This window comes from Lampris incognitus, chromosome 1 (assembly GCF_029633865.1).
Source record: "Lampris incognitus isolate fLamInc1 chromosome 1, fLamInc1.hap2, whole genome shotgun sequence".
Classification (NCBI taxonomy): domain Eukaryota; kingdom Metazoa; phylum Chordata; class Actinopteri; order Lampriformes; family Lampridae; genus Lampris; species Lampris incognitus.
Window position 1 is genome coordinate 101,475,608 of NC_079211.1, and position 11,870 is coordinate 101,487,477.

An 11,870-nucleotide genomic window follows, 5' to 3' on the forward strand; every position below is an offset into this window, starting at 1 on the left:
AGCGTGTCCTCATATCCATGCACGTTACACTACTGTTTCAGCGACTCGTCTCCCTCAGCACGATATTTCAGAAGCGCTTGAAAATTACGACGCTCATCCGTGTGGCCCCGAGTGGGTGTTTTGCTGTCCACAAACGGCGATTAGATCGATGGCTGCTTTGTGTCCATATTTGATGCGCTCTACTGCTTGTTGGTGTGAGCGATCTAACTTGGAATATATAGACTGGCTCTTTCCCAAGGCAACATTAGGAAATTCTGCTGTGCACATCAGTAAACTCCTCCCGGGGCTCATCACTTTGCAAAGCGTGTGGCTCATGGACGGGTAGCTGGCTGCTAGCTTCTGTCGCAATGCTAGCACTAGCAGCACTAACGTCAGCAGACTCAATGCTCGTGCTGCTCTCGGCAGAATCTTCACTGCGTATGATAGCTCGCTTTCTATTTTCAAAAGCCTGAACATTTTTCAATTGTTTTCGTTTGCTCATTTCTAGGCTACTTATTTGCTTGCTAACACCTATTTTATACGGTCTACGGCTAACACACAAGATACCGTTACCGCTAAGCCAAATCCAACATTGCCCAACGTCATCATTAAGCGCCAGAAATGTTTGATCACGCAATGACCTGTAGCCAGTGACGTCAACGCCAGACGTCATCGGCCTTCAAATGTATTGGCGTCAAACGGCGCGAGTGGTTTAGGGTGACGTCAGTGAGTGGACGCAGCCAAAAATGCATCTCAAGCACATTATTCAATAAAAGAGAATCCAGACAGGATCTGCTGTTGTCACAATTTTATTTTAAAGATAGAATGTAAAAACTAACAACATCGTAAAAAAAATGCACGCACGGCGTACAGGATTACGGCTGCCGGCGCCTTTATACTGTGTGGGTTCCATTTCTGCTCAGGCACGACTCGGGGTCCTCCGACTACATGTGACGTCACCGATTATGTCGCTAGCTAGCGTATAGTTATTTAGCTGTGTGTGTTTTTTTGCAATCCACGTTGACATAGAGTTGGTTTGTAAAGGTGCGAGGGCCGAAGGGCCGAGCTACGTCTAACTTCAATCCACTGTTTCCCGCTGTTCCTACACTGAACTAGCCTCCCCCCTAACAAAAAAAACCTGAACTAGCCCCGACCAGAGCCCCTACCCCAATCATAACGCGTGAAGTAGTGATGTCATCTGTAGTCGCAGGACCCCGAGCACATCCGGTAGGGCGAGTAGATCAAGCCCTCACACCGGATCAGTCAAGACCCAGGTTAATAATGACCGCCATTGGTGCTGTGCCCTCACCGGGTACTGATGGAAACTGTAAAATCCGCTGTGATGACCCCTGACAAACAGGGAATAAGCCGAAAGAAGAAGTCTATAATAGAAAAGGACAGTTTAATTTACAGCCACGAGTGTCTGTGATATCTGTCTCAAGTCAACTCAAACAAATCAACTCATTCGGACAGAACAAAAAAAAGAAGAAAAATCTCATAACTGCTCCGTATTTTGTTGATGACGAGTCTTTCTAGTTCAGATAAAGTACCACGTGTTTTCAGCTCATCACTGCAGTTATTCCACAAACTAAACTAGCTCCCTCGGCTTTACCACAGGGATGGTTTACATCAGTCCTTCCCGGTGGAGTTTTGAATATACAGGTTCCTCTCAAACTGTTTATTTTCTCTCAGTCGTAACATCCCTTGGATGCTAATATGTAATTTTTGATTCATCAATCTGTATAGTTTCAAAATCAACCAAATCTTTACATTTTAGTGCTTTTAGTTTGATTAAAAAGCATATGTGTTGATTCTCTGTAAGCGGTTTTATTTACAATTCGTACAGCTGTTTGGAGGTTGAAGATCGCATCGGTTTTTAAGATGCGACTTGAGAAAAATGGATCAGAAAACACCTGCATAACAAAAGCTCTCCCTGAACACCACAAAATGTTTTATGGTCTTTGGAGAGAGAAGTTGTCATCAATAAAGAGAATGGAAATGTGTTTTTAAAAATGTCTCCAACAGCAAATAATTCTTGTTCCACTGTTTCGGGGAAATTTAAGCGATTGAAATTATTTGTTTTTCAAACTTCTCAAAAGTTAACTTGAAATTTGTTTAACGTTGGGATGGAAACATGCAGTGTGAGCATGAGAAGGCCACAGCGTGTTGTATGATCTCTGGTAACCAGTTATACGGACTGATAGAAGTGTGTTTCTTTCTACAGTTGGACATAGGTGTGGGTCGTATCCAGATGAACTTCCTCCACCTCCTGAGCTCGGACGCAGTGCAGCACATCACCATCCACTGCTTCAACACCCCAGTGTGGGCAACGGGGCCATCCCTGCGACCTTCACCAAAGGCTGTGAGTTTTAAGGCCTGGAGCGGCGAGAAGATTCAGGCCGGGGACCTTCTCGAACCCATCATTCCCAGGGATGATTGCTGGGTATGTGAATTAGATAGCATCATCTTGAATTGTATGCAGTTTGGAAGCCATCACTCCAAAATACACCTTCATTCTCTTGTTTTGTCACAACCTACGCAGTCATATTTTTTACCATGTAACGTGACACAACCTTGTCTTTCAGATCAAAGATGGCCGCTGGCATCAGACCCATTTTGTCTTCCAGACCCAGGACCCACACTTACTCCCCATAGTGGATGTATACAACCTGCCTGCGACAGAGTCTGGCTCACACTACCACCTGGAGGTTGGACCGGTGTGCTTCTTATAGGGCCCTGTGGGAGCCCTTCAATGCTCCTCAAAGGAGTGACTGCGCTGCGGGGAGGATGGAAAGGGGAGACTGGTGCTTCTCTAGGTTTCCGGAGTAAAAAAAGAGCCCCACATCCCTCTCTGTGTGATATGCTTGGACTGCAGGAACAGGAGGGAAGGGAGAGCATGAGAGAGAGAGCGAAAAGAAAGAGGAGTAAGAGGCACTGCAGAGATAACAGAGACTTCTGGCCTTAGTCCGCCCATTGGAAAATAATAAGCTCTTCTTTTTCAGAGACTTGTTTCTTTAATACAAGGTCTGGATGCCCAGAATGGAAGGAGTAATATAATGGTCTCATTTCTGTCATCTCTTTTTGGACCATGTTGTAACATATTCCCTTAAAGGTCTGATAACCCATTTACACAAAACCTTCCCAAAATTCACAAGACATCTGGGCGGAAATACAGAACATTAATATCTGCAAATGCAATAACTCCTTATTTTAATGTTACATCTTTTTAAATAATGTATTTATACATGTATATGTACTGTATATTGTAATATAAAGTGCAATAGTAATTGTTCCGCAGCATTTTCAAAACAAAAAAAAAAATATTCAGGTGAACGGGCAGATCTCGACGTCGTATCACTACATTCAGGTATATCCAGTGTGGCCGGGATGCACAGATGCACCGTCTCCCGGCAAGCCTTTTGAGACTTTGTGCAACTGTCCAACGCTGAGACACCCTGGGGTAAAGGACTACCGTCACACCGACCCGTGTGGTCCTCCCCACATCGTGACCCGAGAAAAGCGAGTGTCAAGATGCTACCTCTTAACTACACCTCTCATTTCAATTCATCTCACGACGGACACGGCAGCGCCTGGGAGCGTCGTCCGGGATGAAGTGGAGGTGGCACCTGGTGCTGCGATCGCTGACACTTTTCATACGATTTAGTCCAGCCAGTTCTCAGCAAAGCTACATACGTACTTGTACTTAAAAAAAAAAGAGAAAAAAGGGAAGACTGTACAGTTTGTATACAGAGGCCAAATTCACTAAATTATCTTTTTCAAGCTAGCGTTTTGCAACATTTTCAATATTCTTTTGTATGAGTGTGACATTATAAGTTAAGTTAGTTCTGTTTTTACACGTTCAGAATGTAAATGTGTATAATTATGCAACCTTTATTATATACAGTGGACGCTATTTAAATTTTAATTTAAATTCCCATGGGGTTTTCCTATTCCAAACCAGCCATACATTCAATAGTATTGATAGATCATATTTGTTCATCTGGAGGCTCAAATATTTTAGAGTTCAAAGATTTTTGCTTTTTTTTTATAATTAAACTGTACTGAACAATGAAACTGTACATTTGGGACTTATTCCCACCCCTTATTTCTTACTATTGATACTGTTACCTAAAAAAAAAGGAATCCATGAGGTCAGATGACATCCAAACACAACCCGTGACCACCTTCATACGCGACCGCAGTACCTTTACATCTGTGGAGCGCAAAGTTCATTTGTATTTCACGCTCCACAAGGAACACCTGATGATTGAACAGGCAATCCAATAAATGCTTTGAACTTTAATTAACGAGTAAGATTTGAATGTTTTATGAAAGAAAAAGAAAAAACAGAACCCTTAAAGCCGACAGGGAAAAGCAAAAATTGGCACGAGGAGAGAATGCAGTGGATTTTAACTGCCCGGTTTTGCTGGTGCACACTGGCTGGTTTGTACTCAGTGCACGTTGGCTGGTTTGTACCCGGTGCATGGCCACATTGCAACGTCTGAGCTGCTGCTACTGGAAACATGGAGAGACATCGCATCCTTGAAGTGATGCGGCTCCTCATACTTCTAATCAGGACCACAGGGCCGTGTGAAGACATCTTTTATTTAACTGGCCTTCTCATTTCATTTCACTGGCATCCATGGGATTTTCAGAGGTTTTTTATTACTATTATTTTCAAAGTTGTGTATTATTGGCTGAGAAAGGGAAGATGATGGGTATTATCTTGGGCACATGGCATGGCGGCCACCATCGATTGGCAGGTTGACCCCAGTGATGAAGCTGGCGGCATCGGAAGCCAGGAAGGCAATGGCATGGGCCACCTCCTCTACCTCCCCTGGTCGGCCAAGGGCATGGGTCTGCTTACACTTCTCCAAGAACTGGTGGAGCAAAAAGATAGAGAAACGGACTGCAGAGGGGAATTCAGAAGCCTTTTTTTTTTGTTTTTTGTAAACACTTTTGGAAAAGTGTTTACAAAAATGATTCACAGCAAAGACTGAAGACAACTAAAAATACTGATGAGGTTACAGCAGAGGGATGGCAGAGAAATCAAAGCTATAGCCACAATGGTTTGGGTGAGAATATGAAGCCATGTCATCTTGGATTCAGTATGGACATCAAGATCTGCTCTCGTCCTCTAAAATGGGATAAAAATGAATTCTTGCTAGGTCCTCTGACATGCTCATATGCAGTTAAAGTCATACATGTAAATATGTAGTCTAGCTTTTTGTCTGAATGCAAAATGGCAGAATTTCTGCAAAGTTAATGGTATGCAACCACTTTCAAGAAAAACAAATGCTTAGGGTGTGAAATTACAAATTGGTTTTGATAATTCAAGTTATTTTTAAACACTTTAGTAGTCACTCCTGCCAAATAATCTACTGTCTCCAACATGTTTAAGAATGTAATGTTGCTTGTTTAAGTTAGGTTGTGAGACTGGGAAATTTGATGGCTGAAATGCAAGTCTGCTGGGAGAAGGGGGAGACTTGGCAGGTCTGCAGTGGTGAATGGGGATTAATCTTAAAGAACTCACTGTACCAAAAGAGGAGACGATAGATAAGTCACACAACACACAGGAGGAAACCGAGACACACTGAACTAACAGCTGAGGCGGAACAGCCCTGTTGTGTTGCTACCTGGGGGACGTTTCTGTTGCTGCATTCACCGCTGGCTTACTATAGCCGGGCCTTCTGGAGGTGTCTCGGGCCTACTTTAACAGACTTCTCAAGTGGTGATGTCAATCTGTGCACACCCAAAATCATTCAATTTGTTGTCTATGGAAAAATGAATGCGACTTCATGATGCTGATTGCCAGTTGTTAATGTCGTTAAAATGTGCTGAATGCTGTATGTGTAGATGACCGACCCATGGTGAAGCCCTTACATGCTTAAATGACCCTCAACCCTGCAACAAAGCCGAGAAATGGACAGTTAAATTATGCTGACAGGTAATGTTAGCAATTCTTTCATTTTTTATTTATTGCGACTTCAAAGCCCATTGGAATTTATTTCAACAAATGAAGAAATGTAAGGGCAGCCGGGTGGTGTAGCGGTCTATTCTGTTGCCTACCAACACGGGATCGCCGGGTCGAATCCCCGTGTTACCTCCGGCTTGGTCGGGCATCTCTACAGACACAATTGGCCATGTCTGTGGGTGGGAAGTCAGATGTAGGTATTTGTCCTGGTCGCTGCATTAGCGCCTCCTCTGGTCAGTCAGGGCTCCCCCCCAGATTGGCAGAGAACGGGTAGAGCAGCGACCGGGATGGCTCAAAAAGAGCAGGGTAATTGGCCAGAAACAATTCGGGAGAGAATTTCATAAATAAATGTATAATTGTGGCATTATCCTAGGAAAATTGTCTAAAAATAACACTGGATGTAGTCAAAGGCAATCTTTTCACACCCCAGTGCATTATTCCACTGAGTTGACAAATGGATGGATCCGGTGTGCCACACTAGGGCATCAAAATGACGCATCACTTTAGAGGTCTATGAATCACCTTCGAGGGCAGATGTCATCAAGTGACATGCCCCCATTCTCAAACACCCAAGCAAGGCTCAAAACCCCCATATAGCAGAAGGGATATCTGCATCAAATACTGTACTGATGAAGGCCGGCTCACCTTAACATACTGCTCTTCATCCAGTCCAGCTCTCTTGTGGACATCTGTGATGATCACGCCAGGGCTAGTTGGGTGGAAAGTTAACAAATTAACATCATAGTAGAGACAATCCAGATAATTAACCACAAAAGTAATTTCACTTAATTTTGAACAGTATACTGAGGATTATTTTTCTGGGTAAAGTGAGTGGTGTGCCCTTAGAAGAAGAGGAACTGCGTGAATGAGCTTACTTGAGTGATGCAATGACAGATCAAGTGCACTTACCAGACAGAGTTCACTCTCACTTGCTTGGATGCCAACTCTGAAATAAAAACACAGTCATGTGTCTTTGCACACACTGAGGTGCCTTGGTGATCATCTTGATACTTCGGAGAAAAACTTGTCCCTTACCAAGTGCTGTGCAGCGTGTGAACTGGTCGATGGCTGACTTTGACATGCAATAGGCCAGGACACCACCAAACTATGGGAAGGAATACACAGTTACTAAGTGCTCTTAACAAAGTGAGGATATAAAGAGAAACATGGCCAGCGCGAATACCCACAGATCTCTGTCCATTGACACTTGATACGTTGATGATGGAGCCCATGGTCTTAATCAGGTGGGGCACACATAGTTGAGTCAAATGGAAAACGGATCTGGAATACAGAAATAGAAGGAGGGCAATATTTTACGTGAAAATAGACCAAGTACATCATGGCAACAATTGTGCTTAAAGCATGAGCACCAAATCACAGTTTTTTTGTATTTTCTATATATTAAGATGTCGGTGTTACAATTCTTCCCTGTGTCTGTAATTTACTTAAATCTCAACAAGTCTAGCCTAAAGAATGGGAGAAACTCGTATCATGCTTGGATTGGTGCTGACCAAATCTGGTCGAACATATCCCGCGCTTTCCTCTCCGAGCGCAATGTGTTACAATTTTCGACATCCGAAAGCAACACTAAGAACTTTTCAGTATGGAGGACTACAAAAAAGAAAAAAATCATTGCACTGTCAGCTTTAGCACAGATTTGCAAAGAATATGTAGCAAACACACAACGTCCTTGCCTGTTTGTCAAATGGCCACAATGCATGTTTTATCCAACTATATCCCTTCATCTGTGGGGAGTTACTGTCACAACCTTATCTCTAATGGGCTGGTAAGTTCTTTTAAATCCATAGTGTCTTGCTAATTTCTACAATACCATTGAATAGAATGTAGTTTTAAAGACGAGGTACAGACACAAAGTCGACAAATGCAACATTTCTGGATGGTATTTTGTCAGGAGTCTTCCACATTGCTCATCTCTCCAAATCGCCAACCTGTAACTCACATGTTCTACAATATAGAATTTGCAACCAAGGCGTCCAGGTGTCGCAGCGGTCTATTCTGTTGCCTACCAACACGGGGATCGTCGGTTCGAATCCCCGTGTTATCTCTGGCTTGGTCAGGCATCCATACAGACACAATTGGCTGTGTCTGCGGGTGGGAGTGAGTATGTGTCCTGGTTGCTGCACTAGCGCCTCCTCTAGTCGGTGGAGGCGCCTGTTTGGGACTGAGGGGGAACTGGGGGGAATAGCATGATCCTCCCACATGCTACATCCCCCTGGTGATACTCCTCACTGTCAGGCTCCTCATTGTCAGGTGAAAAGAAGCAGCTGGCAACTCCACATGTATGGAGGAGACATGTGGTAGTCTGCAGCCTCCCCCATCCCAGATCGGCAGAGGGGGTGGAGCAGCGACCGGGACAGCTTGGAAGAGTGGGGTAATTGGGCAAGTACAATTGGGGAAAATCCAAAAAAGAAAAAGAAAAAAAGAATTTGCAACTTGATGTTATTTTGGAGGACAGTCGCCAGAAGTCCCGTCCACAAGACTAGTGATTGTTTCCTTCAACACAGAAATACCCTCCCTGTTTATCTCATTATCCGACTTCGGTAATGGGTTCAGCCAGACCCTTCTCCTTGAAGTAGGGTCCGGCTACAGCAAGGCTAAAAATCTCACCTGACATTGACGTTCATCACTCGGTCATACTGAGCGAGGTCTGCTGTCTCAATGCTGCCCATGGCCAGGATACCAGCGCTGTTGACCAGGACATCCAACCGGCCGAAGTGAGCGATAGTCATTTCCACGGTCCTCTTCACCGTCTCTTCATCAGTTAGATCTCCAGGAACAAGCAAGGGCTGCAAGATCACAACACATTTTACCAACAGTGACTTTGCTGAGTTTCGTATCCATAATGCCATACCCATAACATCTGTAATGCTCAACCTCTGACATAATTTTTATGAATTTTTCATATATCCCTAATACGCCGAGGCCAGTAATAGTTCAATTGATGAAGAGCTTTAATACATAAACAGTGAAGACATGGAGCGTTTAACATTTCATCCTACCTATAAAGTGGTCCTACCGACTGTTATGTTACATGTGCGGATTAAGGTTACAAATCGCCAGAAGAGGACGAATCTTGTTTGCTGATAGTTTATGAAAGCGTGACTTAAAGCTGTAAAAGCTGCATTGTGTCAACAGGAGTGCAACAGCAAGTCAAATATGGCAGGTTTGTGATCAGGCAATCTGATTGGCTGAGAGCCACGTTTTATTTACCACACGACCACTCCCTCATCTGTATTGTTCGGTTTCTAACAGCTGATTTCATCAACATCTGATTTCAACAGTTGTCATCAGAGTGTCCCTATCAACAAGAAATGTTTAGAAATATCCAAACAGAGGCACATAAATACAGCATGCCATAGGTGGACGCTGACAAATCCGGGCAAAACCATGTCCATCTATGATGTGACTGGGATTGTTGCCACAGCATATCTGGCAGCTGCAACCCAGGCAACCATCCAGGCAGGGCTCTGAGCAACGGGGGGGGGGGACATCTTTTCTGATCAGGATTTCGCCCCATCCTACATTACACACTGGGCAAACCCAACCCCTGTGCCGCAGCTCCACCCCAACAGGGACAATGCTGTGCAACAGCTCCACTTCAACCTGGACAATGCTGTGCCACAGCTCCACCCCAATGGGGACAATGCTGTGCAACAGCTCCACCCCAACCTGGACAATGCTGTGCCACAACTCTACCCCAACGGGGACAATGCTGAGCCAGACCCAGCAGCACTGGGAGGGTTTTCCCTGAGGAGCTGATGCCTTTCCCCAAAGCTGGGCCTAGAAAAGTGGGAGGTGCTGTCAGGAGGAAAAAGTAAACAGCCATTCTGACAGACACACCTGTAAAGAAAGATCTGGAGGAGGAGAAAGAAAATGCAAAACAGAGGCTCTTCAAAAAAAAGCCAAAGGGAAAAAAAACGTCCAAAAAAAGCAAGAAACCACCCAAAGCTCCAAAGTTCAAAGCCCCTGCTGCCAAAAAGAGAAGGTGTGAGTCACCATCAGAGTCAGACGAGGAATGCTGTCTTGTGTGTGTCGAGCCCTTCTCCAAAAGCCAGCCAAGGGAATTCTGGATTCAGTGTTGTTATGTGTGTAAAAAGTGGGCACATGAGTTGTAGACTACCCGACTCCACTCCCAGTACCACTGCCAGTATCCTCTTGTGACTCAGTCAGATTGAGACCAGTCACACACACTGATCCACATGTGCATGGGTTTATACACACACACACACACACACACACACAGAAAGGGAGAGAGGGGCAAGGAGAAATAACAGTAGGCCTAGTGTCGGTTCATGGCTGTGCATTTTAAAACTAAATGCACATTGTCACATTATGGGGACAATGTGCATTGTAAAAAGTTTTTAAGAAAAAGTTTTTTAATGACCAATTTTTTAATGATAAGTTTTGTTCATGAACGTGTAACTGTTAATGTGTATTTTGTTGGGGGTATTTTGAAAGATTAAAAACAATGTTTATATTGTTAATCATTATTATTTTGAATGGTCAATGGCAAAAGTAATTAGATATTCCTACTGATGAATTGCTTAAAAATTATATTTGGTTTCAAAAATGGGCAGATATTCTATTACGTGTTCACGCTTTCTGGTTCTTGTTTGAATTAAATGTTCAAAATGTTTCTGTTGGTTCCTTCATTGTTTTGTATCTGCAGCATTTTTAACGTTGTGCCAACCAACCCCACGATGAGGCTGGTGGGCACGTATACATATGACTTTAATTACAAATCACTTAACTGGTTACAACATTTTAACATAAATTATGCCGCAGAAATGCCGCCCAATGACTGCTGGGATAGGCTCCAGCATCCCACGACCCCAACTGAGATAAGGGGCTTGGATAGTGGATAATGGATAGTGGATAATGGATAGTGGATAATGGATGCCACAGAAATACGGCAGAGTGAAAATTGTTCAATCAACTCCGGCCTCCACATAGCAACAAGCCACTTGCAATGGAACAAAGTGTTTTTTTGTTGTGTGTGTTTTTTTGTTTTGTTTTGTGTTTTGGAGGGATTTGCAAATATTAGCAACATATGTTAATTATTGTTGCTGGTGTTACTTAACTTTGTAAAACGATGGCATAATAGATATAGGCAGCGTTTTGCATTAGGCTTGGGACTCGTGTCTGCGACCTAAAGCCCAGCTGTGACGTTACTTATGACTGGCGACACGCTCCCTGTCGTGCCGTGGGGCTCCCGTGGAGCGGTGTGTGTGTACCTCCGCCGCCCCGCACTCCCGGCACTGTTTCGCCACTTTGCCGAGGTTTTCCACGTCGCGCCCATTTAAGGCCAAGAGAGCACCGAGTTTGGCGAACATGATGCTGGTTCCTGCCCCGATGCCCGAACTGGCTCCTGTGATCAGCGTCACTTTGTCCTTCAACGAGGACACCTGAGAAGACGCGGAAGACAGAAACACCTGAGTCCAGAATGTACCGCGCATACGGGGGACACACGGCACCGATCAAGATTTCTTCTGAATTCAACGTTTGGCAGCTATGAAAACCAAACGTTAAGACAGCCGACAGAGGGTTAATATAACCGCGTGCACTCTGCGAAAAGAAACTCACTTTGAAGGCGTCATCTGCAGCCATAACTTCTGTCAGTGTTTGAATATATCGTTGACTGACGTGGAGACGGAGCCGCAATGGAGCAGGCTGCTCTTGTCCAACTGTGATTACGCATGTGAGTTACGTCATCATAGAGCGACTGACTTGTAGTTTTGACCGGAGCGCAACGTCTGCAGTTTCGCTTTGTGGAGTAACAAAAATGGAAAAGTATTATGACTTATCATAATAATAAAATCAAGAAGCGGGACAATAAATTGTGAAACTTGAGGGATTTTGGTGAGTTTGGTTTATTTCTGCAAATTCATTTCTTAAC

At 44.1% G+C, this 11,870-nt stretch overlaps 2 protein-coding genes across 4 annotated transcripts in view; one reads left to right on the top strand and one right to left on the bottom strand.

The window, feature by feature from the left end:
• col27a1b (collagen, type XXVII, alpha 1b) overlaps window positions 1-3,128 on the top strand; it is a 98,916-nt gene extending 95,788 nt beyond the window's left edge. For all 3 annotated transcript variants that reach the window (XM_056275701.1, XM_056275711.1, XM_056275718.1), the window contains 2 exons: window positions 2,204-2,422; window positions 2,565-3,128. In XM_056275701.1, coding sequence (XP_056131676.1) covers window positions 2,204-2,422; window positions 2,565-2,711 — 366 coding nt within the window. In that variant the 3' untranslated portion in view covers window positions 2,712-3,128. The remainder of the gene's footprint in view (window positions 1-2,203; window positions 2,423-2,564) is intronic.
• A 1,439-nt stretch (window positions 3,129-4,567) lies between these two features.
• Window positions 4,568-11,647, bottom strand: zgc:101858 (uncharacterized protein LOC449555 homolog). Its single transcript, XM_056275730.1, has 8 exons — window positions 11,558-11,647; window positions 11,209-11,379; window positions 8,582-8,760; window positions 7,141-7,234; window positions 6,989-7,058; window positions 6,863-6,899; window positions 6,599-6,662; window positions 4,568-4,859 (listed from the first exon to the last, which is right to left on the bottom strand). Exons 1-8 carry the CDS (start codon window positions 11,579-11,581, stop codon window positions 4,701-4,703), a joined length of 798 nt encoding a protein of 265 aa, XP_056131705.1. The 5' UTR covers window positions 11,582-11,647; the 3' UTR covers window positions 4,568-4,700.
• Window positions 11,648-11,870: the final 223 nt, after the last annotated feature.

What these genes read in the sequence shown, in the direction of transcription:
- zgc:101858 (XM_056275730.1), bottom strand. Translation starts at nt 11,581, where the DNA reads ATGGCTGCAGATGACGCCTTCAAA. An exon ending in GTGATGAACGTCAATGTCAG is followed by an intron (nt 7,235 to 8,581) that starts GTGAGATTTTTA and finishes TCTGTATTCCAG; the next exon opens with ATCCGTTTTCCATTTGACTC. An exon ending in ATGAAGAGCAGTATGTTAAG is followed by an intron (nt 4,860 to 6,598) that starts GTGAGCCGGCCT and finishes TTGCTCCACCAG; the next exon opens with TTCTTGGAGAAGTGTAAGCA.